Source organism: Mustela putorius, unplaced genomic scaffold (assembly GCF_011764305.1).
Source record: "Mustela putorius furo isolate JIRA1106 unplaced genomic scaffold, ASM1176430v1.1 tig00003845_pilon_pilon_pilon, whole genome shotgun sequence".
Taxonomy (NCBI): domain Eukaryota; kingdom Metazoa; phylum Chordata; class Mammalia; order Carnivora; family Mustelidae; genus Mustela; species Mustela putorius.
This window is the reverse complement of record NW_025421998.1, coordinates 36467295-36492003: the sequence shown is the minus strand read 5'-3', so window position 1 is coordinate 36492003 and position 24709 is coordinate 36467295. Positions and strand designations below refer to the sequence as shown.

The 24709-nt window shown below is 37.2% G+C and overlaps 1 protein-coding gene across 1 annotated transcript in view; it reads left to right on the top strand.

The window, feature by feature from the left end:
- The first annotated feature begins 4981 nt into the window (after positions 1–4981).
- Positions 4982–24709, top strand: part of CALCR (calcitonin receptor) — a 60583-nt gene continuing 40855 nt past the window's right edge. Inside the window, exons 1-5 of the mRNA XM_013047850.2 lie at positions 4982–5153; positions 11780–11936; positions 14286–14396; positions 19036–19148; positions 21297–21388. Of these exons, the coding sequence (XP_012903304.2) occupies positions 5103–5153; positions 11780–11936; positions 14286–14396; positions 19036–19148; positions 21297–21388 (524 nt within the window). The 5' untranslated portion in view covers positions 4982–5102. The remainder of the gene's footprint in view (positions 5154–11779; positions 11937–14285; positions 14397–19035; positions 19149–21296; positions 21389–24709) is intronic.

Genomic DNA, 24709 nt, shown 5'->3' with positions numbered 1-24709 from the left:
ATGATTCTGAACCACTTCTCCAAGATTTCTCACTGATTAATGTTGCCTAGCCAACTGCTTAGAGGCAATCTATCTTTTTCATTCGATAAATGTTTATTGAACACTTACTACATCGGGCCCTTGACAAGAGTCAAAGGAAAAGTCATTTTTTTCCAATATGACATCATTTTTATTCTGCTTCCCTTCTCATCTAGACTCTTTTACATGACGTGCCAACCTGTTTACCAAAAACAGCTCCCCAAGGCAGAAATACCAATTCTTACTAACTAAATTTGGAGCTTGGAGTCAGATGAGCATTTTAAACCCATGATGAGAAGCAAAAAGTTGTTTTGCTTTGCATAATAGGCCAACAGAAATTGCGTTTATGATGACATTGTATCTTGGCAAGTGAGTTCCTGTAGTAATGAAGAACGATTTCCAAATAGATCATGTAATAAAGGCGTTATCCAAACAGAAGGCATTGTTAAGGCAACAAACCAGCAGACCTTGTGGCTTCACAAAATATATTTACCTGTCCACTTGGACTATACCTACAGAAGCTTACTAGATAGATCTGTCTTCAAAACAAATGTCAAATTTCAGATTTGAAATGGATTCTAGGCAATGGATTATAGACAAAATGGATTATATAGACAATGGATTATAGACAAAATGGATTATAGACAAAAGGCTATAGCTACTCTGAGATAAGCAGTGCCTGTTTCTTCTCCTTCCTGCTCTTTGCCCATACCCCCATCCCTCTCCTGTTCTCATAGCCAGGGTATTAGGGGAGAGGATCTTAAAGAATAATGCTCCAAAGGAGCAATTGCCTCTGAGATGCCTTTTATAGCTTTGGGCTTTGTACCAAGGCTGGGGAATATTTAAGACCTCAGAAATTCCACTTTTGCTCCATGGAGAAGAAAAAAGAAATTTTTAAGTAAAAGGGCAGCTCTTTCTCATGACTTGCAAACTTAATAGACTATGGTGGGTTAGAAATTGCCATCGAGCCAAAAGAGCATTTTCCAAAGTATATTCTGTAGATGGGTTAATAACCGTGATTACAAAAAAAAAGGTTTTTTTTCATCGTCAAACAGGCTTGGAGAATGAAGACTTAATGAAGTCAAACTAGTGGTTTTGGTAGTGGAAAATTAGCTACTTTAATGTGCTAATGTCTATGGTAGATCTCTAAGAAGAATATAGGAAATGCTTAATTTCCTAAACATTTTTGGCCATGGAAACTTTATTTTATGCTGCTTCTCATGGGATTACTACTATTCTATGGAATACACTTTTGGAAATGCTGATCTATGAGAATAGACACATTATTTTCAGACTTTGACATTTCATATTCTTTCCACAAAAAATAAATAAATAAAAACAATGTAACTTTACATGTCAAGGAAATTTGTTCTCCTTAAATGAAGATTATTCTATTCAATCATCATCATTGAATTAGTGATTTAGACTGAGTGTATTAATAGAAGTGGTTTCCACTGACCAGCTCATCCCTGCAACAAAGGAATACAATTTGCTAGGGAGGAGATTAGTGATGAGTGCTCCTTTGTGGATTCAAACCAGGGCAGATTCTGTTATCCTACCCAGTAGCTGAACCACTGTCCAAGGTTATTTCATTTCCATGTTCTGTATCAAACTCCACAGTCAAGTTTTTAGACTCTACCTTCATCTGGTTTCTATATGGGGCTATATGGGGCTTCCATAAAAGCTTTTATCTTTTTTATTTTTTTATTTTTTTAAGATTTTATTTATTTGACAGATAGAGATCACAAGTAGGCAGAGAGGCAGGCAAAGAGAGAGAGATAGAGAGAGAGGAGGAAGCAGGCTCCCTGCTGAGCAGAGGCTCGATGCGGGGCTCAATTCCAGGATCCTGAAATCATGACCTGAGCTGAAGGCAGAGGCTTTAACCCACTGAGCCACCCAGGAGCCCCAAGCTTTTATCTTTTTTAAAAAAGGGTGCCTAAAAGACATCTTGGAAACCACTGCACTAAGTAATTAGACTGATGGACAGATCCAGGGGAATCAATATGTTTCACATATGGAAGTGTGTTCTTCTAGTCAAAGGAGGATTGGCCAAGGAGTCTTTACATAGACATGGAAGTGGTATAGAGGTGAAGCTACTTGTCCAAAATAAAAGAAATCATAAAAGTAAAAGTAGAAATTAGAATCTCTTGGCTCTACAATTAGGGCTCTTTGGGAAAAGAATAATGCTTGCTGTCTTACCACATTCTGACCCTACATCACCCCTTAAACTAAGCAACCAACATTCACCGAGCACTTACTGTGTTCCAGATTTCTTTCTAGGTTCTTGGGTGGCAAAACTGAATAAAGTCCTTCCTGTAGAGAAGGAATAGGGAAAACATCAGGAAGTAAACAAATAAATCATCTAATGTCAAAGTCAAACTTTGTTCTGGTTTCTCAGAGTCCTTTTCCAGGATTCCAGATGACTGTCTGATCACAGGCTACCTGTCTCAGAAATACCCACTCCAAATCGAACATTTCCAAGTTTCATATTTATCTCCATTAGCCGCTGTTTGCCCGACTTTGTCCTTTCCTGTTTGGGTGCAGGTTTAACCCTCTAAGCCTTAGGCTAAAACAGTTCTCTTCAGAGTCACTGAATTCTGAACCCTACCTGTTGGAAATTTCAGGTTAGTCTTTCCTGAGAGTCCACACTGCAATCTATCCGTTCTTTAATCATCCATTCAACTAAGCTATGGGTCTCTGTTAGTTCATGTGGGTTCTCCATGTCTGTCATTCTTTTTAACTTCATCCTTTTTTTCCCCTCTTTCCTTGAAAAAATCTTCGTGAAGGTGAATTACTTCATTCTCCATTCTTTTTTTTTTTTAAGATTTTATTAATTTATTTGACAGAGATCACAAGTAGGCAGAGAGGCAGGCAGAGAGAGAGAGAGGAGGAAGCAGGCTCCCAGCGGAGCAGAAAACCCAATACGGGACTCGATCCCAGGACCCCGGGACCATGACCCAAGCCGAAGGCAGAGGCTTTAACCCACTGAGCCACCCAGGCGCCCCTTCATTCTCCATTCTGATTCTACTTTTTTTTTTTTTTGCCATGTTTTTCTCTCTTAAATTCATAAAGCCCTGTCTTTATTCACTATTTCTACTTCCATGTTCTCCTTCTCCTCTTCTCAGATCACCATGAAATACTTCTCTCAAAGAGAGGCATATCTGAAAAGTGCTGTTTTAACCTGGGAGAATTACGACTGAACCTTTCTGACTAGAGGCAGGTTCAGTATAGCCCAGATCTTCTATAAAGTTGCACATGAGAAATTTATTATAGTTCAAAATAAGGCAAGAATATTTAAAGTTATAGACCTCTTCACTTAATAAGAAAAAGGAAAGGACTCTGTTTTTTGACTAAACCACTCTGTCATTTCCAAATATTCACTGAGCTCCATGTCCATACTATTTTCATTCCCCTTAGTTGTTCATGGTACAATCATAAAAGCAGTGTGTGGGGCTATGAAACCATAGGGCTTCCCTTTCCTATAGCAAAATGACTGGGAAGCCTCACTCACCTTCAAGGGGACAATTGTCCCACAACCTCTAATGCTCCTCATGGTAACGATACTGTTGAGCCAAAACCTAGCAACTTAAACTTTATAAAATGTCAAATGACATCAAATATATAACATAGATAGAACAAGCCAATTAACTGCCTAATCACCCCATATTCACCTTCATAGAAAAGCTGACCTCTCACTGTACTTAGCCCTCACATTTGGAATTAATGAGTAGAACTTTCATCTGAAGAAGAGATCTGGCTTTTAATTCTGGCACCCATCATGTTCCACACATCCTGCTTCTCTTAGCGGCTAAATCATAGGACCACCATAAGCAGCAGACCGTTAGAAATTCAATGTATGTCTATAATTTCCCTCTAAAAAAGCAGGATCTAGTTAAGGGAAGCTGTGTTAATTTCATGAGTACCCATAATACATTTCTTTTTTTTCCCCCATAATACATTTCAAAAGTCCTACCTTTCACCCCAGAATAAGACTCATCCAATACTCAGGTAGCAATATTTTCCATTGAGGGAGAAGACAAATTAAAATCTCCTTCTCTTTCCCCTACTTCCCTTCTTGAATTCCTTCACTGTCCATCCTTTTACCCAGGCTAGCAAACTGGGAGAAAACTTTAATTTCTTCTTCATTTTCTCTTCCCATAGTACTAATATATAAATGGAATACAACTTACTCATTTGGGAGCCAGTAAACCAGGCAAACAATGTAGATACTAACTTAGACCTAGGAGAAAGTATAAGACATATGATGCAGTCATAACCACTCACCCTTAGGTGAAATACAGTTTCACACAAATATCACTGATGAAAAAAATATATATATACATATTTAATTTTTTGCTTTTTTATTACCTTTCCTTGTGTAAAATTATCTGCACAGTCACGAAAAATTGTTATTTGTGACACAGCCGCATGTTTCTCTTACATGCTTGTGAGAAGGAATGGTGAGCTGTTAGGTGACATAGTCAGTCCTTGCTATTGAAGAAATTCATTCTTAGTAGCAACTTGAAGCTTGTAGAAAATTTTGTAGGAAAGAAAAATGCTCAAGGCTCTAAATAAGACTACTCAAGTCAAAGTTGGCCTTAAATTACCTAGAGGGATGACTAACGATCCTTCACAAATCGTTAGGTCGTATTCGTTCCTGTCCAGTGAAATGATTTCTTTGTGGATGTTTCCACTGAAATTTTCAGCAGTTTTACTGATGCCACGGATTAACTGAAGTCCACATTGGCTGCTCTTGATTTCTCCGAATCCTTTATTTTGGTCCTGATAGGTAAAGGTGGTTCCGGAATTTCATAATAGGACTTTTGACAACGACCAGACACCAGTCCTCCCTGGCTGGAAGGAAGGGGCGTAGAACATGCGACTATATTTGCATCCCCAGCATATTGCTTACATACATGAATTTTATGTAGAGTGTCTTGGGACATGATCCTCTCCAAGTGAAATAGAAAGAGAAGAAAAAGAAATGAACTCTAGTCAAGATTAAAGCTGTATTTATTGATGTAAATGTCTTTGTTACATTTATGTTTTTCTAGGATTTGGACGACCATCTTCAAAAACCAAAAATGAAGTTCACATTCACACGCCGGTGCTTGGTACTCTTCATCTTTCTAAATGTAAGTAAAACATCATTTTTAAGCTACATTAATCAGGAATGCTGAAATAGAGCATACGATTGAATAGACATTTGGAAGGGTAGACATCTTGCCAAAACTAAGTTCCACCAGCCATAAGTTCCTCAAAACTATCCTTTTATTGATATTTTGTTAACAGATCCACACTCTGAATTTTCCCAATTTAGATTAGTGTTATGGTTCCCTGAGAAATGTGAGCTTTGTTTACAAAACTTTAGCATTAACTTGAAACATATCCACATTATCTTGGAATTTAACATGAAAGGTTAATAATGTTCCTGGGTAAAACATTTTTCATGTTAGACAGGTGGATTTGAAACAGTTTCTAGGCTCCTGTCTTTTTCAAACATCTGAACACTTTCAGTCAGGTTATTAATTTTAAATGCATCCCTCAAAAAAACTAAGAATCTTAAGTCTTAACAGACCAATGTCATTTCATAACTCCTTCTCTAACCTTTTAAATCATGTCCAATTTATGAGCTTTTATATTGTTTTATTTCTAAATGGTTAGCAAGAAGTCAGAACTGCAATTATCTTAGAAAATGCTACCGGGGCCTGTCTATTTATTTGTGTTGACTTCACTAACCCACCATCATATCAGCTTCCACAACACACATGAAAGAGAGATGAGTAAATTTTACATAAATAAATTAGGAGTTGTCTTTATCCTTATCCTTTCTAGCACATCAGAACAACAGTGACCAATGAATCATAAGGGCAATAAAAATCAGTCAGTACCTGATATTATTATAGTCACCTAAACAAAACTCTCCCAGGGTTCCAGAACCTACATTTTTAATTCATGAATAGTCATAGGCTTACAAGTTTGCATAAACTATTTCTCTTAACATTATTCAGGAAAAAGTACTAATATTCCAAAAATGTTCATCTGATTTTTAAGGGAATTTTTACTTTGTAATGATATACATTAAATAAATGGTCTATGGGTATGATTGTTAATGTGGCCCTTTTGTATCTACTTGGATAATGAGTATAGTCTATTTTATTATGTAATATTGTTGTATTATTTTAATCTTTAGATAAAATATAGTATAATTTGCTAAAAGTAATCCAGTATTTGGAAATGCAAGTAACTTCATGTCATTGTAAATATAATAAAAACACTTAAACAAGAATATTTTAGGAACTACTAGCATATTTAATTTTGTCTCTAACTGCCCATGACCTATATGAGATTCTATAGTTGCAGAAATAGTGATATATGCCAATTCATAATTGATATTATTATTTTTAGAGCTTAAATTAAACCCTTGTGATCAATTACATGTAAATATTTCTAAATAATTTTATTTCATAAACCATATAATTATATTCGACAGTGACAGAACAAAAGTAGTTACTAAGTTACTAAAGTAACTTACTCGATACAAATAAGACAGTTTGAATACTACTGCAAAGATGAGAGATCATTTCTGATATGTTATTCAAAACTTTTACCCAATATATCTTATAATTCAGACATTAAAAGAATTTCATGTATTTGAGCCATGGACAAAAAAGTTTTCTGATTTGTGAGCATCTCTTTGCTAGCAAACATGCTGCACAGGGTACCTGAGTGATTTTGTGCTCTCTGCTGTGACAAAGAGAAATTTGCTTCTTTATCCTGTATTTGGTTCATATATTTGATTTGGAGAATTCTACCATAAAAAATTTTTGATATGTTGGTTTCCTCCTAAAACATTCATTGTGTTTCACAATGGATACTCCTCCAAGAAAATTAAATTTTTTAATAAAGCGATATTGATTTAAATCACTATAAAATATTGTTTCTTAAGTACATTGGTTTGAAAAACCACTATGAGTGTGTCTGTTGAATTCTACCAACCTGATTTCCAAATGCTCTTTAAAGTATCAGTTTGTTACCACATTCCATGAGCCTAAGTTTACATTAAGCAAAACCATCCCCTCACTTTCTCTCCCTTACCTACAGTAATGCAATAAATAGACTTAGGACAGGGCTTGACACATAGCGAGCCTCAAAAATGTAGTGATGATGATAATTATAACAACGATGATGAGGACATAGAAAAACTAGTTTCTTTGGAGAAGCATTCTGTTGTTAATTAAGCTGCATTCCCTTATTTGCTTAGAATTTAAAATTATGCAGCAGTTTTGTTGTTTATATAATGCTTGCATAGAAAGTACATAGGACACCAACCATCTGATGCTATCTGGAAAAACCAGGGCTAATACTTTACAAAGTTCTGTTTTATCCATTCTTATTTTGAAAAGTGTAAGTAACTGAAACCTACAAATAAAATCCTAACATCTACATTGTCAGTATTAAGGATGGCGACATCAGAATCCTGTTGGTTCTATCAGGTTGTGGATTCTAGAATCATGTTCCTTTTAGAGTAGTTGTGTCTCTGATAATCATTAGGAATCTTTCCCTATGCTAGCACCATTGCATGGGTTCCCACGTTCATTAGGTTTAAACCACTGAAGAGATGGACCGTTTCTTAAAGTTTTACACAGAACAGTCCTGTAATTATTTTTGTCTCTGTGCTTCTAGAAACCACCTGTAACCCAAAAGTAGGCTGGTTGTCTTACATCAAAGTAGGAATTCCTTGACTCCATGACCATTCAAACCAGATTGCTTTCCACTAAACTCCATGACGAGTGTGCACGAAACCTAGAATGTAAGCCCCATGAGGGCAGGGACCTGGCTAGTCTTCTTCACTGCTGAGTCTCCAGCACCTAGAACAGTACCTGGCATGTGGGAAGCAGAGTATTTATTACCCGAAAGAACCAGCGGTGTTTCGGCTGAGGACTACAGGTATTGGTGGCAGCTTGGCAGTCGTATTTGTGGCGCCATTTGCTTGCACCTTTAGGAGTGACATCACATATACGGTGGCTAAACTGCTACACAGGACAACAATTAAGAGGTTGGTTTTTGTTTTGCTTTGGAAAAATCATGTAAAATCATGTAAGATGTATGTAAACCTTTGAGTACCAATCGTTATCCACAAAAGCAATGTGCCCTTAACATCTCATCTCTACCCTCACGTGAGCATAAAATATTTATTTACACCCCAAAGATATAACATAAATGTAATACTTATGATAGGTAAATTTTTTTTAAATCTTTCACATTTCTTGGTGGTCTTATCTACTCACTATGCTTCTATTTTGCCTCTATATTGCTGAAAACTCTACCACCTCACTAGCCATTTTTATTGGTACAAAAGTGACATTTTTATTGTCAGCAAAAAAGTGTATATGTCCAATGAACTTTATGAAATTTGTATATGTATTATTGTCAAGCAGTAGTAATTCCATTTTTGGAATTATATATATATCTGTCTATGTCCACCTACATAGACAGAATTCCTCAATGTGTATGTTATTTTCAGAAAAAAAATCACTGAAACATTCAGTTACCACTGGAAAGATTCCATCATCAAGCTCACACACGAACCAGACAAGGAGCAGACTCAGACCACTATGGCTTATCTACAACAGGAGTTCTAATTTCTCATTCCTTCAGTGTTGAAACAATCTCTATGGAACCAGGCTCCAAACCAAGTTCACTGGAGTTTGTTTCAATATTGCAAGAATGGTAGGATTGATGCTACTATCGTCCACATGATTGACACCGGCTCTTTCAGATGGTCATATTTATACTGTTACTGGTGTTAAAACTGCATTAGAACAAATAATGCTGTAATTGAAACTACAAGTACAGGGTTTTCCTCTTGATATCTTTGTACATAATGCCCCCCCACCATGGTTTCCAGGAACATTTCTTAACTGGCTGCCCAGTCCATTTAAAGATAGAATTCAGAATGTTACTTCTGGAAAGAATGCCAAACTTAAACAAAATAGCCCCTAATATCTAAAATATAAATGTTATATATGACATCACATTCCATCCTCTAATATGATTTGCATATGGTGAGAAAGATGGCCCATAAATAAGTAATACATGAAATGATAATTCTCATGTCAATGAAAGATTCTAAGAATAGAGGCACAAAAAATGTAAAATAGATGCCCAAGGTTAACCTGTAATTAATATCTCTTATTGTGAGGAACACAATGATCTATTAAAGACCATGGTTATGGTGATCTCTAGTGAGATTATTAAAACATGCACAGACACGTGTGTTCATACAAATGTAGGTTCATACAATCCAAAATGAAGTCTTAACATGAAATCTCTTCAAAATAAGTCTTTGTTACCCCCAAAACACATTCCAATTCCTGAAGGAATTTCTGAGCATTCAGTGATTGATGATTCTTTACTGTCACAATTTCTGGTGTCTGAAAATATTTTATGATGTTGCTCCTTCTTGCTAGTCTGTAAGCTCCACGAGGGCAGGATCTATGCTTGTTTTATCCAGCACTGTATCCTCAGTTGCTAACATAATGCTTGACTTCCTAGCAAACCATGACTATTTGCCAATTGGTTGGTCTTAAAATAAGTAAGAAAGGGTCATATGACGGCACAATGATGTTCAACTACATTGGTAAAGGATCTGTACATTTTTAAATAATTTCTGCCAGTACATTAATTTCTCTTTTCATTGTCATACACTTAAGAGGCATTAAAATTAGAAATAATCCTAATAGTTAAAGAGTAGTATCAGCCATACTCACAGTAAGTGTCCATCTAGAGTTAGAAGTATCAAGTATTCAGAACCTCTTCTGTTGGTAAGCAATTTCTGCTTGGATGGCTTGCTGGCACCTTCAAAACAAGTACAAAAGAGAACTTACCTTCTTCCCCCTCTAAGGGTTTTCTTTGCCCAACTTCTCCCTTCTCAGGGCACTCCCACGTTTTCCATTATATAGGTTAAAATATCAGAGCTATCAGACTATTACTGTTCTCCTTTCCTTGTATTTCCTTATATTCAAATATATCTTTTTATTATTTGAGAGAATGCTGAGGGCTGTGCTTCCCTGCTCCCTCCTGCTGTGATCCAGTCATGCCTTGGGCTTCCTGGCTCCCTCCCCAGCTCTGATCTGTGGACATCTGATGCCCACCACATGAATTTTCCTAACACTTTCCTTTCGCAACCTTCACTGATCAAAAACTGGCATGAGATTTTTATTTTAGTCATGTTGTAGTAACATTAGCTAAAATGTATTGAACCTTTCATTGCACCATGCACTTTGTATTTATTTTCTTAGGGCTCTGTATTTCCTGATTTTCCTTGACTCCATTTATTACTAACCCCCAAAGATGCTCCCCTCCAGGAAGGATGGTTTCCTTGCAGTGTCTCACACATGTCACTTCCTACCTCTGGAACTTAGATGCATTCCTTTCCCTCCATCCAGAAAGCTTTCCCTCTCCTCGGCTTGGACAGGCACTTGAAGTCCAATTCAAAGTCTCCCTTGTTATCTGTAGTCATCCCTGACTGCTCTTGCTCTCTGTCCTCCGTCTGTTCTGAATTGTTGCTGTATCATGCACTGTATAGTTTAGCATTTAGAGCCAAACTATCTTAGAGGATAGGACGCCCGTCTTCACAAGGACACACACTGGAAAACAGTGTGGTTCTCCTATGAGTCGCCTGACTTATACAGCTCAACTTAATAAAAACGAGTTTGTTTTAGAGACTGTGAGGCATTAAAAAAAAAAAAGTACCCAATGCTATTTCTGCCATCGGTACATTTGGGGAAACTTTAATCTTAGAATAATTTAGACAGAATAAGGCCAAATAAGCAGTGTGTTTAACAGGTGTGATAGAAAAAGAGCAAGGAGTATTCTTAACTTTAGAAGAAGAAAAGTCAGTGCGGGCTGAAGCTTGCAGTCTTCTCTGAAAAAAGTCTCTATGTGGAAAACGGATATAGAAAATCACAGATTCAGGCACCACCAAAAACATCACGGCCACAAAAGAGATTGAACTCTTAATAAACACAACTTGGGACGATGGGTCAGATGGTGATCGTGACCCTTGTCCACCTGAACCAAAAAAAGCAGAAGCACTAGGAGAAATATTTAAGATTTACATTGGTTTTCAGCAGTGAGAATAAATACCCTGTGTAAATCATCTGCTGATGAAACCAAATTAAAGATATTGAGGCCAAGCATCAAACGCAGAATATCTCAGAAGAACAGATTTTGTTTGTTCTGTGGAAAAACTGGGGTGAATTTTTGGCAGTGTACATATTCTAAGCACAAATTTTTAAAAAGCTAAAATAATCTAATATAAAAGCTTATTTATTGCAGTAATATATCTATTTTTAATAGTATGACTCATGATTATTAGAAGTTCCAAAGAGGGCAAAATTGATTTAATGTTAGTATTTTTTGGAAATCAGGTTATTTGTTTTGTTTACTTATAAACTTTACAGTGATAATAAAATTAAAACACTCTTATATGATAAAGAGGTGCGTGGGTTTGGGTGGGTGCTATACATTTTTAGCAGTGAATGGAACAAATACAAATGTGAAATTTGTAGGTGGAATTTGTAGATGAAATATAAATATACTTTTTAGTTACGAAGAAAAATATCCTAGGTGGAGACTATTCGTAATTGTTACTCATGAAGGAAAATGTTTTCAAACTTTTTGATTGTTTCATTTATTTTTGCATTCACCCATTCCCGCTCTGTGTAAGTAACCAATGTTTTTTTTTTAAATACAGCACCCAACCCCAATTCTTCCTGCCAATTCGAATAACACCTATCCCCCCAATATGAAGTCCGAGCCATTTCTGTACGTCCTAGGACGAAAGAAAATGTCGGATGCGCAGTACAAATGCTATGACCGCATGCAGCAGTTACCCCCATACCAAGGAGAAGGTAAGAAGATGGATCTCCGCAAATATGTTTTCAAGCATCATTAAAGGCTCATTTTCTTCCGTGGATAAATATGTTTTGACTAATTTTAATATGCCAGCATTTTTAACAGTGGTTTTCAAATTATGGTATGTTTGTGTATGTCATGTTGGAGACATGTCTACTTTCTTTGCCCAGGCTCACCCAACTGGTTTTGGGCTAACAGCAGCACCCATGACAAAATTACTATAATAACTCAGTATTCACACCTGGCAAGGAGGAACAATACAGGGCTAAGTGATGGAAAGGAACTGGAAAATGACAGGAAGGGAAGTGGAAAATATTGGGCAGAGAATTAGCCTCAGGTCAATCCTGTCAAAACCCTGTCTTGCTTGGGTTAATGAGGCAGTATCTTTCCTTAACTGTCAATGGGTTGGCAACTCTGGCTATTCCTTTCTCTTTTCTACCCCCAGTTCTCAGAGGAACTAGTAAAATCTGTCTCCTAGGCAGGCATTGTTTATCTACCACCTTCTCTAGAATGCTCTGTGGGACTGTTCAAATATTTTCAGAACCAAGCTCATTCTATTAGCTATAGAAGGCTATGTGATTGCCAAACATTACTACATCCAGTTCTCTCCCCTGTCCACTAAAGCATTTGAAAAGTCCCAACAAGACCATGTGTACCCTTGTATATTCTAAGATAACACCACTTGGTAGGGGGAATATTTTTTAAGTATATTCTATTTCTACGTGTGGTTTATCTTCAAATAGTTAAAGTTTTAATTTCTAGTTCCTATTTTTAGCATTTTCCTTTAAACAAAACTCAAGACCATTAAAAGACAGGTACATGTTATTCTTCCGTCTGCACAGTTTTAATGTGTTTTTAAGAACCTGAAAAGTTATTAGATGTGGCTCTGCCCACATCAGACAAACCATTCCTCTGAAACAAATGAAACGATAGAAACACGAAATTTATTTTCGGAGACCAATGAGAGCAGGCTCCTGCACTTCAGTCCTAATCATTTGGGGAGGTTGAACTTTCAGACTATGATCATTATATTGAGATTTTTTTCTTTTCTTTTTAATCTTTTTGCTCTTTTCTATTCCTTTCTTTCTCCTCCCTCCCTCCCTCCCACCATCGCCATCTGTCTCCCTCTCTTTCTTTCTTGTCCGTCCTTCCTTCCTTCCTTCCTTCTTTCCTTCCTTCCTTTCTCTCTCTCTTTTTCTCTCTAAGAACTGACTTCCAAGGCTGAGTCTTAATCTTTTGGATAGCTTTATAGAGGCAAATCTTCACGTGTTAGGGTAGATTAAATTTTGAAAGGAGTGAGAAACTACTTGGAGCCAAAGCTGATAAATACATAAACTGCTCAAACTGAGCATTGCTTTAGTCACTAATAAAGTGTGATTCTAAAATAATAAGACTAGTTTTATACGTAATCTGTTAACTGTCTAACAAATGCAACTCCAATAGGAATTTTGAACAATTGAATTTTAAACCCTTGGATTAAGAATAGAATTATCCAAGGGATGCCTGGGCAGCTCAGTCTGTTAAGCATCTGACTCCAGATTTCTGCTCAGGTCATGATCTCAGGGTTGTGGGATTAAGCCCTGAGTCAGGCTCTGTACTTAGCGGGGAGTCTGAGGATTTTCTCTTGCCTTCTCCCTCTGCTCCTCCCCTGCTCTTGTGTGTACTCTCTTGCTCTCTCTCTCAAGGAAATAAATAGATCTTTTAAAAAATTAAGAATAGAGCCATCCAAGGCAACCAATTTTAAGTTAATGTTTAGGAAGATCTGTATGTTCTAAAGCCATAGAATTTTTTCAAATTAAGCCTCTTATCCAGGGGTGATATTGCATATACTTTCGCAAGATTTCTTTGCAGCATTTCTGAAGATATTTTCTTTTTTTAAAAAAAGATTTTATTCATTTATTTGACAGACAGAGACCACAAGCAGGCAGAGAGGCAGGCAGAGAGAGGAATGGAAGCAGGCTCCCCGCTGAGCAGAGATTCTGATGCAGGGTTTGATCCCAGGACCCTGAGCCCAAGGCAGAGGCTTTAGCCCACTGAGCCACCCAGGCACCCCTCTGAAGATATTTTAAAGGAAAGATTTTGGAGGAAAGATTCCATACAGATGACATGCATGTCTTTTGAAGAGCAAATGGAGAAAACCTATAAAAATGTAAATTTGATTAAGAGTTGGTAAAGTTAATATCTTTATTTTGTTGCTGCTGCTGTTCTTTCTAATATTTCTATATGCACACAGAGAGCTCCAGAATAACTATTAAATGGCTAGATCCTATCGAACACTGTTAAGTCCTGTTGATGATTCTGCAACTTTTTCCAACGTCAATATTAATTTCTTTCTGAATCATCAGGTCCGTATTGCAACCGTACCTGGGATGGATGGCTGTGTTGGGATGATACACCGGCTGGAGTATTGTCCCATCAGTACTGCCCAGATTACTTTCCAGACTTTGATCCAACAGGTAAAATATTTCTTTTTATTTCATATTTTGCTATAAATCCTTTAGAATTTTCATGGTTCTGAAAAGAAAATCAGATGTAAAGGATACCTATCAAATCATACTCTATGTGTTTCAGCACTTTCTGAAGCCTTTCTTCATGTGAAATATCACCCAGTTGTACAAGTATTTCAAGCTCTCCTTATTTTTTAGGTCATGTTACTGGTCCAATGTGCACATGGGTCTCCAATTCTAAATGAAAGTTAGATTTTTATGTATTTCAAATACTTAATTTTAAATTAATTTTTTAACTCTTGAGGTTTTATTTAAAGGTGGTTGTTTTTCAGTTTTCAGCTGTCGCACGTTTGATGACTTATGCAAATACTTGATCTAGACTTTCTGTATATGAGACTGGTAGAGTACACACAATGGAAATTTTATGTAACACTGGAAGTTATATAAAACTGTCATATGTAAAGGAAAAGAAATCAGAAGATAGTAACTCTAGACACTTGCTAGATTTCTTTTCCAACAGTAGATTATTAATATATGTTTGGTAAATAAAACTAATGATAAAATGAATGGATCATACTAACATCCCCCTCCAGGCCCTGCACAACGTGAGCGGTCAACAAATGTGTGTTAAATAAATAAGTGACACCAAATTCATTTTAGTTATAAAAGTAACATGGAATACTTCTCATTGAGTATCATTTTTTACTTTTCAAAACAATTTCATGTGTATTATCTAAATGTATATACTCACACAATATTTGATACAAAATTGCAAGCGAACCAAGTCTCCTGAGCTCTTACCTAACCCTCTCTTTACAAGTCAGTACAACAGCCTTGGAAAAGCATTTGAGAAACAGTATTGCTAATTCCCCATGCACACTCACTCATGCAGATTAAAAGCACTTAGAATACTTAAAAAAAAAATGTTAATTTCCTAGGGAAGACATGTTTTTCCTTCAGGCCTTCATCTAGCCACACTGGTATAATTGGAAATTGAATCAGGATACATGGAGAGGATGAGAGTCTAGGGGTACCATCTACCAAGTGGAGTAAGGAAGAAGCTAGAGGGGCTGATGCGACGTATCTCAGAAACGTCAGCTATCCAGATAGATTCGATGTCTGGAATCCATGATGCTCAGTGGTTAGTGGTCAGGAGCAACGCAAAGAATGTGGAAAGAGGTATCTGAGTTTGTCTTACAGCCTCAGGCCAGAGAGTAGACACATGAAGGACCGGGAATGGATTTGGATAGGGGCTGGTGGTGAGTGATTCTCGACTTGGCTAAGAACCTTGAAAACTTATCAAAATCCTGATGCCTGGTACCACCCCAGACATTCTGAATTAATTAGTTTGGAGTATAACCTGGACATGAAGATCTCTTAAAGTTCTGCTTGTGATGAAACATGCAGTCAAGATGAAAGTGTGTTAAGAAAATAAAATAAAATAAAGAAAAATAAAGAAAGAGGCAGATGCCTGGAAAGTTCAGCCAGTACACTGAGTAGCTGTACCAGCGGCATCAGATGAGAGTGATACAGACAATGGAGGAAGGCGGGTCCCAGAGAGGTAAAAAGCAGTAGCCAGCTAGCTTCAGGGACTAGCGGTGTTGGGGCCAGAAAAACTTTGTTCCGAGAAACTAGATAGAAAATCTGTCCCATTGAAGCATTAACCGAGATTAAGAGACTGAAAAGGGAGTATGTATCTTAGTTATAAAAGAGACCCCCATGATGAATGGAAGCTACAGGCACAGTTAAGCCCCAGTTAACAGGCGAGGTTTGCTGGGGAGAGTAGAGCGAGCCTGAGGCTGCAGAGTGTGTTTAAGCTGCCCCACAGGATGAACTGGCTGGCGGGGCCCCAGGGGAGCGGGTCATTCCACTTCAAGCTCCAGACCTCTTCTCACAAGATGTGATATAAAAGAACACAGTGAGCCCTCCACACTTCACGGTGCTCATTTTCCTCCTTCCTTCAGTATCCTTTTGGAAGTGGTTCCATGGAAGAGGAACAGGAACATTCAGTCAGTAGAAGGGAAGGTCCTGATAAGAAGATCTTCACTGAATTATCTGGTCTGAACTAGAAATAGCATTTTAAAGTTTGTTTCACGTGTAAGAGACTTGGAGAAAACAACCCTGACTTTCAGATTTTTCCACAAGTTGCTTGGTCAGAGTTTCTACCACCTTTCATGGTCAACCAGTCCATCCATCTGTGTTCCTTTGCTCACTGAGTATGAATGACAAGAGGTTACAAAAGTGAGAATTTCAGTTAAGATAGAAAACAATCGTCAAATGGTAAAATCTAGGCAAGAAAGTTTCCAGAATCCAGATTAGAGCAGAGAAATTCATCTCTCCCTGTGTCAGTGTTTAAGAAATGCTTTGGCGCTTCCAGCAAGGATGAGATCTTAAATTCTACCCGAGTAAGACAGAGATAATGAAAATGAGATTACAGGGGACTACTTTAAAGACCAATTCAAGCCAGCCACTTCTGAAAATTTTCATTGTGCAAAGAGGAAGGGCTGAGTGCCCTGCCCTCCTCAGCACTACTTTCCTGTAAACTCCAACTCAAAGCTGTTTGATGATCATCTTTCTGGCTTTTACTGACTCTTCCCAATAAATGATGCTTCATTCATCTGGACTTGACAACTATATTAGAGATAACATGATTGGCATAAAGAGCTTTTCTGTAATAGAGGCTACAAGGCCGTTACAGAGCAGCAATGGGCTCTTGCCAAAGTGGCTATAATTATTGACTAAAAGGCAAGCTTTTGGTCAGCAAAACATGGATTTCCAGGCATAGATCCATCTTATCAGCCTGGTTTTTAGAAAGAACCCTCTCAAGTGGGGGTGGGGGGCGATCTACTTCAAAAGAAAAATTAAAAATATGTATATCCAACACACTTAATTTCATTAGGATTTTACCATTGACCCAAGGCTATATTTTAATAATAAACAAAAACAGTTTAATGAAATGACAGAGATTTCATTTTAAGATGAAGTGTTTGGTAAAAGACAGGTTGTGATAGAGTGAATAACAGCACTGAAATTCAAAAGAGGCTGGTAGCCTGTAGGAATATGCTAGAATGTAAAAAGCGCATTTAACAAGGATATGCTTAGGGCGCTGCCTTTAATGTCAAACACTCAATCAACGTTAATGGCAAAGAGGCAAGAAGGTCAATATACAGTTTAGGACCATGATTCTCAACCTTGATACCCTTCGGAATTGTTGAGTTTTTTTTTAAATGCTGATGCCTGGTTACCTCTTCAGATAAGCAAATTTGAATCTCTGGGGATTGGGCCTGAGAATCTGTAAAAAGCTCCCTCCCTGGAGTGAAATTCTGAGCATGTTGTCCTCTTTTTTTTTTTTTTTTTTAAGATTTTATTTATTTGACAGAGATCACAAGCAGGCAGAGAGGCAGACAGAGAGAGAGGGAGAAGCAGGCTCCCCACTGAGCAGAGAGCCCGATGTGGGGCTCGATCCCAGGACCTTGAGATCATGACCTGAGCTGAAGGCAGTGGCTTAACCCACTGAGCCACCCAGGCGCCCCAGCAAGCTGTCCTCTTCATGGGGCAGTCCAAACAGAGTATTTCAGAGGGAAATACCAATATCGAGCACATGCCGAACGGCTCCAGGCAGTGAAGGAACACCAAACTGTGTATTGTGAGTAAATGGGGATGTTTGGTTTGGAAAAGGAAGTTAGAGTAGACATATCCTTTCATCAAATACTTAAAGATTTGCCAGGTGGAGAAGGACAAGTTCTTACAGCTGCAATGGGTAGAACCAGGAAATGCCTAGACCTAGACTTTGGTGACATCAGAACAAATTAATATCTCCTACAGTCTTGTCCATGATTGGAACAAACTTTTTCAGGGGGAACATCCCACCCTCTTCCATAGAATTTGCCTTTTGTAGCTAAATAGCTTTGTCAGAATTTATTTCCTTTTGATAAAATAGTAAGCTACTTTCTGACAATACAATAAAGATAAAATGCTTCATTACAAGCCACTTTTTTAAAATTGCAAATAAGCTTGGAATGGTCATCACTGACAAATAGCATTAGCAAAACCATGGACCTGTTGTCACTATCAGTTTTTCTATGTTGATTAGTCCTAACCCTTTCTGAAATATTGTTGGGGTCCAATTGTGATTCTTTAAATAGTTTTTGTCTGATGACTGTCTCAGCAAATTCACAATTTAAAATTCTTCTATGTAACTTTCTAACAAATTTACATTAAGCATATAAATGAAGAAAAGTATGGTCTTGCCAGTCTCACATAGTTCCTATCTAAAATCAAAAAGGTAGGGTTTGTTAAAAAATATAAGGTACAGTAGAGATAGCACTTCTGAATGCGATGGGCCTGAGATTAGATCCCAGCTGACCCACTCTCTGGTGACTTCAGACTCTATAACCTCTCTCACTCTGTTTCCTGTTTGTAAAGTGGAGATAGCAACCTCTGCCTTACTTGGCTTTGCTGAAGATAAAACGAGACAACACGTACTAAAACATCTTGTAAAATGCATGATTCATGGTAGTCTCCTTTGACCTATATTCACATTCAAGTTCTATAAAGGGATTAATGCTGTGGAATGGCTTGTAAGCCTTATTTTTCCTTCTTGGTGTTTTGAGATCGCAATGTAATAACTGTTATGTCTCATTAACAGAAAAGGTTACAAAATACTGTGATGAGAATGGGGAGTGGTATAAGCATCCTGAGAACAATCGAACCTGGTCCAACTATACTATGTGTAACGCTTTCACTCCTGAGAAACTGAAGGTGGGTTTCATTTCCAGTTTGGGTATTGGGTGAGAATGTCATTATTTTTACATAGAAATGTATGCATAACTAAAATACCTGCTACCAAGAAGCCAACCAGTTCTCTAGAAGAAAATTATATCATGGCCTGTGAGTTCTAGGGACTTTCTGAAGTAGCATTAGAGAAAATGACATTTTACTTCTTGGTTGGAACTCAGTGTCGAAGAGTTCCAAGAGAATCAGGCCATTTATAATGAGGGAAATATTGTCCATGGAAGAGATGATGGGATTTCTCACGAGGCCAGATGTTAGGCAGCATTTCCAAGGACTCTCTAAGATCTAAGATCTTAGGTCTTCTACCAGAAGAGTGCGAAAATCACAAATTTTTTCCCCAAGTGACAGTTGCCCCCAGTTCCCTGCCTGAGGATGCCCATTATAGTTTTCCTATCAGGCTTTGAAGGAACACTTAGAATGAGACTTCTCAGCTACCTGTTGATACAGGTGTGGCAGTTTTGTCTATTCTGATTTGTTAGTATTTATGTCTTACCCCCTGTTAAATATTCATAATATCGTCTCAGCTCAGAAACATTTAAGCCAATGGGAAAAACCCAGATACGTACTCTCCAAATGCATGAGAAATCGGAAAACAACAACAACAACAACATAAAAAAAAAACCTCACCAAGCCCACAGTCAGCCTCCTCTCCCCAAGGTGCTGGGGGAAACAGTCAGTCAGTATTTAACCACACAGGCTACGCCATGAGCAGCCTCCTGGTGCTACAGTGGAGACCTATTGTTATATAAAGTTTTCTTAAAAATAAAATATACAGAGATAAAAATAAAATAGTGACAGAGGTTAGGCGCACGGCTATATATCCAAATTAAAAACAGTATTTTAAATGGTAAGAGGATTCTATATCGTGAACTGTTTAAAAGAAGGAACTCTTAAAAAGTGCCACTTCTAGTTTTATCTAGTTGGTGAAGTCAGGAAAGTAGCCAGAAAATAAACTGGTGGGAGAAAAGACAGGAGCTGAGTATTTCTTTTCGTGCAGAGACTCCTAAATACTTTCTAAGAAGGGGAGTGTACGCTATTTTGAAGTCTTTATCAGCTCTGGCTATAAACCAACGATTCCAACTTTGTCATCATTTCTGCAAGGATAAAAATGGTGCCATTAGGAGGGTAGTTATCAATGAAATTGGCAAATAATAATATGTAAATGCCCCATCAAGAGGTACAACAGCCACCATTCAGGAGAAGTTGATTAGTTCATTTTGAAATTCTAAAGCCTAGAAAGGCAATATTTGTTTCTGTCCAGCAAAAATGCATATCAACAAACAAAAGACTGCGTGCTTTGAGAGCTTTTTAGCAGAATCAGTGCTTCCATATCAGGCTCTTCACAAGGAAATTCACAAGAATCAAATGTTGAAGCATAATGATCTATACCTAAATGCCACATTTCTCCCAGGAATTAAAAAAACTGCATAGAAATGATCCAACTTATCTACACTGCATTTGTATCATATGTTCAGAAACATTCTATTGAGCATGGTGTCACTTTTTGCTTTATGCTTTATGTGGTTTAAGTTTATATTATTAAGTTAATAGAAATTAAAAATTGTTCTGTCTTCCTGACTTAACATCTGGACCTCTATGATATAATACCAGTTTTCTTGTGGTTAGTGTTTGCATAGATCATCTTTTCCTGTCCTTTTATGTTCAGAATTTCTGTATCCCAGTAGTTAATGATGTTTCTTATACACAGCAGATAATTGTTTTAAAAATCATTTAGTTTTGACCAAACTATTTTAGAGATGAGGCCTACCGAGATCCAGAGGGACGAAGTGACTGACTTATGAGAATCACACAAAGACTTAATGATTAGTACTCTGAGTAAAGAACAGTGCTAATGAATCCAGTCTGATGTTCTTCCCACCACATCATGCATATTCTAATATAACTGATAATCTTGTAAAATTTTAACCTGTTAACCCCAAATATTATGATTCAATATAATTCTCTGAAACATTTGTTGTAATTTTAGTGGATTTTTAAAAGGATGAGAACAATTGTTGATTTACACTGGTATTAAAGATAGAAACTATTTTCCCTCCTCTATTATCATTTATTTGCCTGTTCATTTTTATAACTGTTTTGTTATTGTTGTTCCAGAATGCATACGTTCTGTACTACTTGGCTATTGTGGGCCATTCTTTGTCGATTTTCACCTTGGTGATTTCGCTGGGGATTTTCGTGTTTTTCAAGTAAGTACCCTTATAGCATCTGCTTTTTATTTTCTTCTTTAAGGTACTGAAATAAATGGTAAACTGTACGAGTTAGGATAAGGGTCGTCTTCTGCAAACCACAAGAGAAATGCAACACTGGGAATCATGGAGTAGTAAGGAAAGTGGAATTACTTAAAACAGGTTTTTTAACCCTATCTCTGAGGAAAATAAGATGGATTCATATAATTTTCAAAGGTAATATGACTTCCTCCCCAAATGAAATAGTCCTGTGAGCCCGTAGGTACATTGGGTTAACATGTGAAAGGCTCCACTTACCATGGCTAAGATTGCAGAACTACTCAGGAGAGGCTGCTCTTCCTTCTTTCACCCTCTTCCTAAAATATGGAGACCATGGCCAGAGGCTCAAATGCACCGTGTCTAATTGTGAGCTTGTCACAGGTGGATTTGGCCAGAAGAGAAGTGTAGCTAGTGAGCTCAGAATGGTGTTTAGCCATAGAAGGAAGGTAAGGCTCCCTTCTGGTCCTGACTCACTCAGCTGGGACCAAGCAGATTCTGGAAGAAGAGTTAAGTGTCAATATTTTGCCCTTGCAAGCCGAGCATCATCAACCAGTTATCTTCTAACACTCTGAGGAGTAAAATCCCAGGGAGGTTTCTATTTCAAAGCCATGTCTAGGCACTTGATTGCAGAATCTATGACAAAATGATTAAGTTGATATAAGTATTGATTTTGTAATAAAGGAGAATTGGAAGCATTGAATCTGTTTTTCAGGAATGACTGCATCATACGTGTGAGATGGTAATGTGTGTTCAATTCAGCCCTAGACATGTCCTATATTTGGTGTGATTTCTGTAAATCAAAGGCAGGAGGCACTATATTACTCTTTCATGAGAACTCTGAATAATGTCTAAACTACTGGGCTGTCTCCTTCAACTAATATGTTCTTTAGTTGTGTGGAATTATACAAAGGGTCAAGAAAAGCTCCTTCATAGGATCAGACTACAAATAATCCTCCACACTTTAAAGAGGTGAGATATATAATGTAAGTAAATATACAGTGATTCATACATAGTATAACAGAATCTTAATTTGATTTTTGTCAAAATATTATCATGCTACTACTAAAGAAAATTAAGCTGGGGGGGAACACCTGTAAGCACATCTGAACATAACTACTATTATTATTTTTCCCTTGACCCTTTTTAATCTTTGCCTTCATCTTATACCACTGTCACATTAGGTCTATATCTTACATAGTCAAAGTTCTTACTCTGACCAAGCAATGTAACTGAGTAGCAATTTTTTGTTAACTGAATAATAATAATTAAGTAATAGTAAATAAATAATAATTTAAATAAACAGAGAATGAGCTCCTTCCATATGTGGTTTAACTGGAGAAAGATATAAACAAAGCAGCAAGACAGAAGGGACTAATTATTAGAATTAGACTAGAAGAGTATTTTCACTTATAATGATCAAAATATATCAGAGTAGGGCACCTGGGTGGCTCAGTGGATTAAAGCCTCTGCCTTTGGCTCAGGTAATGATCCCGGGATCCTGGGATGGAGCCCCGCATCGGGCTCGCTGCCCGTCAGGGAGCCTGCTTCCTCCTCTCTCTCTGCCTGCCTCTCTGCCTACTTGTGATCTCTATCTGCCAAGTAAAACAAATAAAATCTTTAAATATATATATATCAGAGTAAACACATAGCATGATTAATCTTGGAATTTCTATCCATTTTTCAACTGCACTTGACCATGGTGAATAAATATATCATCATGGCTCCCATATAACTTTGATTAAAAAGTCTGTCACTAAAATTCTATCCTTTAAAATTTTTAATATAACCATAAAAAAATTGAAAGGAAAAAAATTGAAAGAAACAGCCCCAAAATTGGTAATGGTGCAACTAATACATGTATTCAGGAGTTTAAAGATAATAAAGTGTCAATGGGATATTTCTTAGTTCCTTATTTCTACAGTCACTTAAATAAGTCACTTAAATAAGTGAAACGTGAGAGCCAAATCAGCAAAGAAAATAAGAATATTCCTTCAGCACTCATTTCTATATTAATACGAATTTCTATCTTCATGGAAGATGTGTGTTTAAAAGTACAGCACGTAAGTAAAGTATTTCTCAACTGGTTCAGTTAGACCCAGAACAGAATTAGTCTGATCAAACCCCTGAGAGAATCTGGGGGCAGAGTGTCTAGAAAGCACCTAATTTTGTCCTACTGTCTCTCAATTCCAGAAGCCTACCAAACAGCAAGTTAAATCTTAGGAGGAAAATCAAGTCTTATTGATTTATAATCTGAATACGGTAATGGGAAGACAGAAACTGAAATAGCTTGTTCTCCAGAGTACACACAACCAGAGACAGATAGGATATGAAAAACATACATGCTGAGATACCAATATTAAGATCGAAAAGCAGTCACATCTGATTTTAATACTTGTTCTTAATTTTATCTTAAACCTACCCAAATTAAAAATCTGAAGGGCATCTGTTTTCTTCAAATTAAAGTATGAGGGCGCCTGGGTGGCTCAGTGGGTTAAGCCGCTGCCTTCGGCTCAGGTCATGATCTCAGGGTCCTGGGATCGAGTCCCACATCGGGCTCTCTGCTCAGCAGGGAACCTGCTTCCTTCTCTCTCTCTCTGCCTGCCTCTCTGCCTACTTGTGATCTCTGTCTGTCAAATAAATAAATAAAATCTTAAAAAAAAAAAATTAAAGTATGAAAAAAATTAAAGTATATTTCTGAATGTTCAGATTTTTTCTGTATATTTGCATTTCATAAATATTAAAAGCAAAAAATAAAAGGTAATTCTGATCTATCACTGGATTTTATCTTTTAATTAGCAACATTTCCCCAGAATTGTTTTCAGATTCTCAACATCAGCCTTAACGTCTTTACTGCACATTACAATGGAAGCTTTTATGATTTATGTGCTTAAGTGGCATCATCTGTGTGAAACCTGAGCAAAAATATAATCATCACTCCCTTGCTTAATTCTGCATTCCCAGGCTTGAGTTATTCTGCAAAATCTAATCAATTTCATAAAACTTTCATGAAACCAAAATGAGAAGTTACACCCAGCTCCACTTTTGAGACCTAATGCCCCATTCATAATCATCCCACTGAAATCTCACTCTCAACTCATAAAATGTGCCTTATAGGGTCTATAAAAAGGAATAACCCTGCAGGTGTCCCCCTCAAACCAGCAGGCTAAGAAAGCCTGCAGAGGAATTTACAGTTACTAAATATACAGGAGGCTGTGGAACTGCCATTACTTTGCTGCTAAAAATCTGGGAGATTACTCATATATATACTCATTTTCTTTGCAG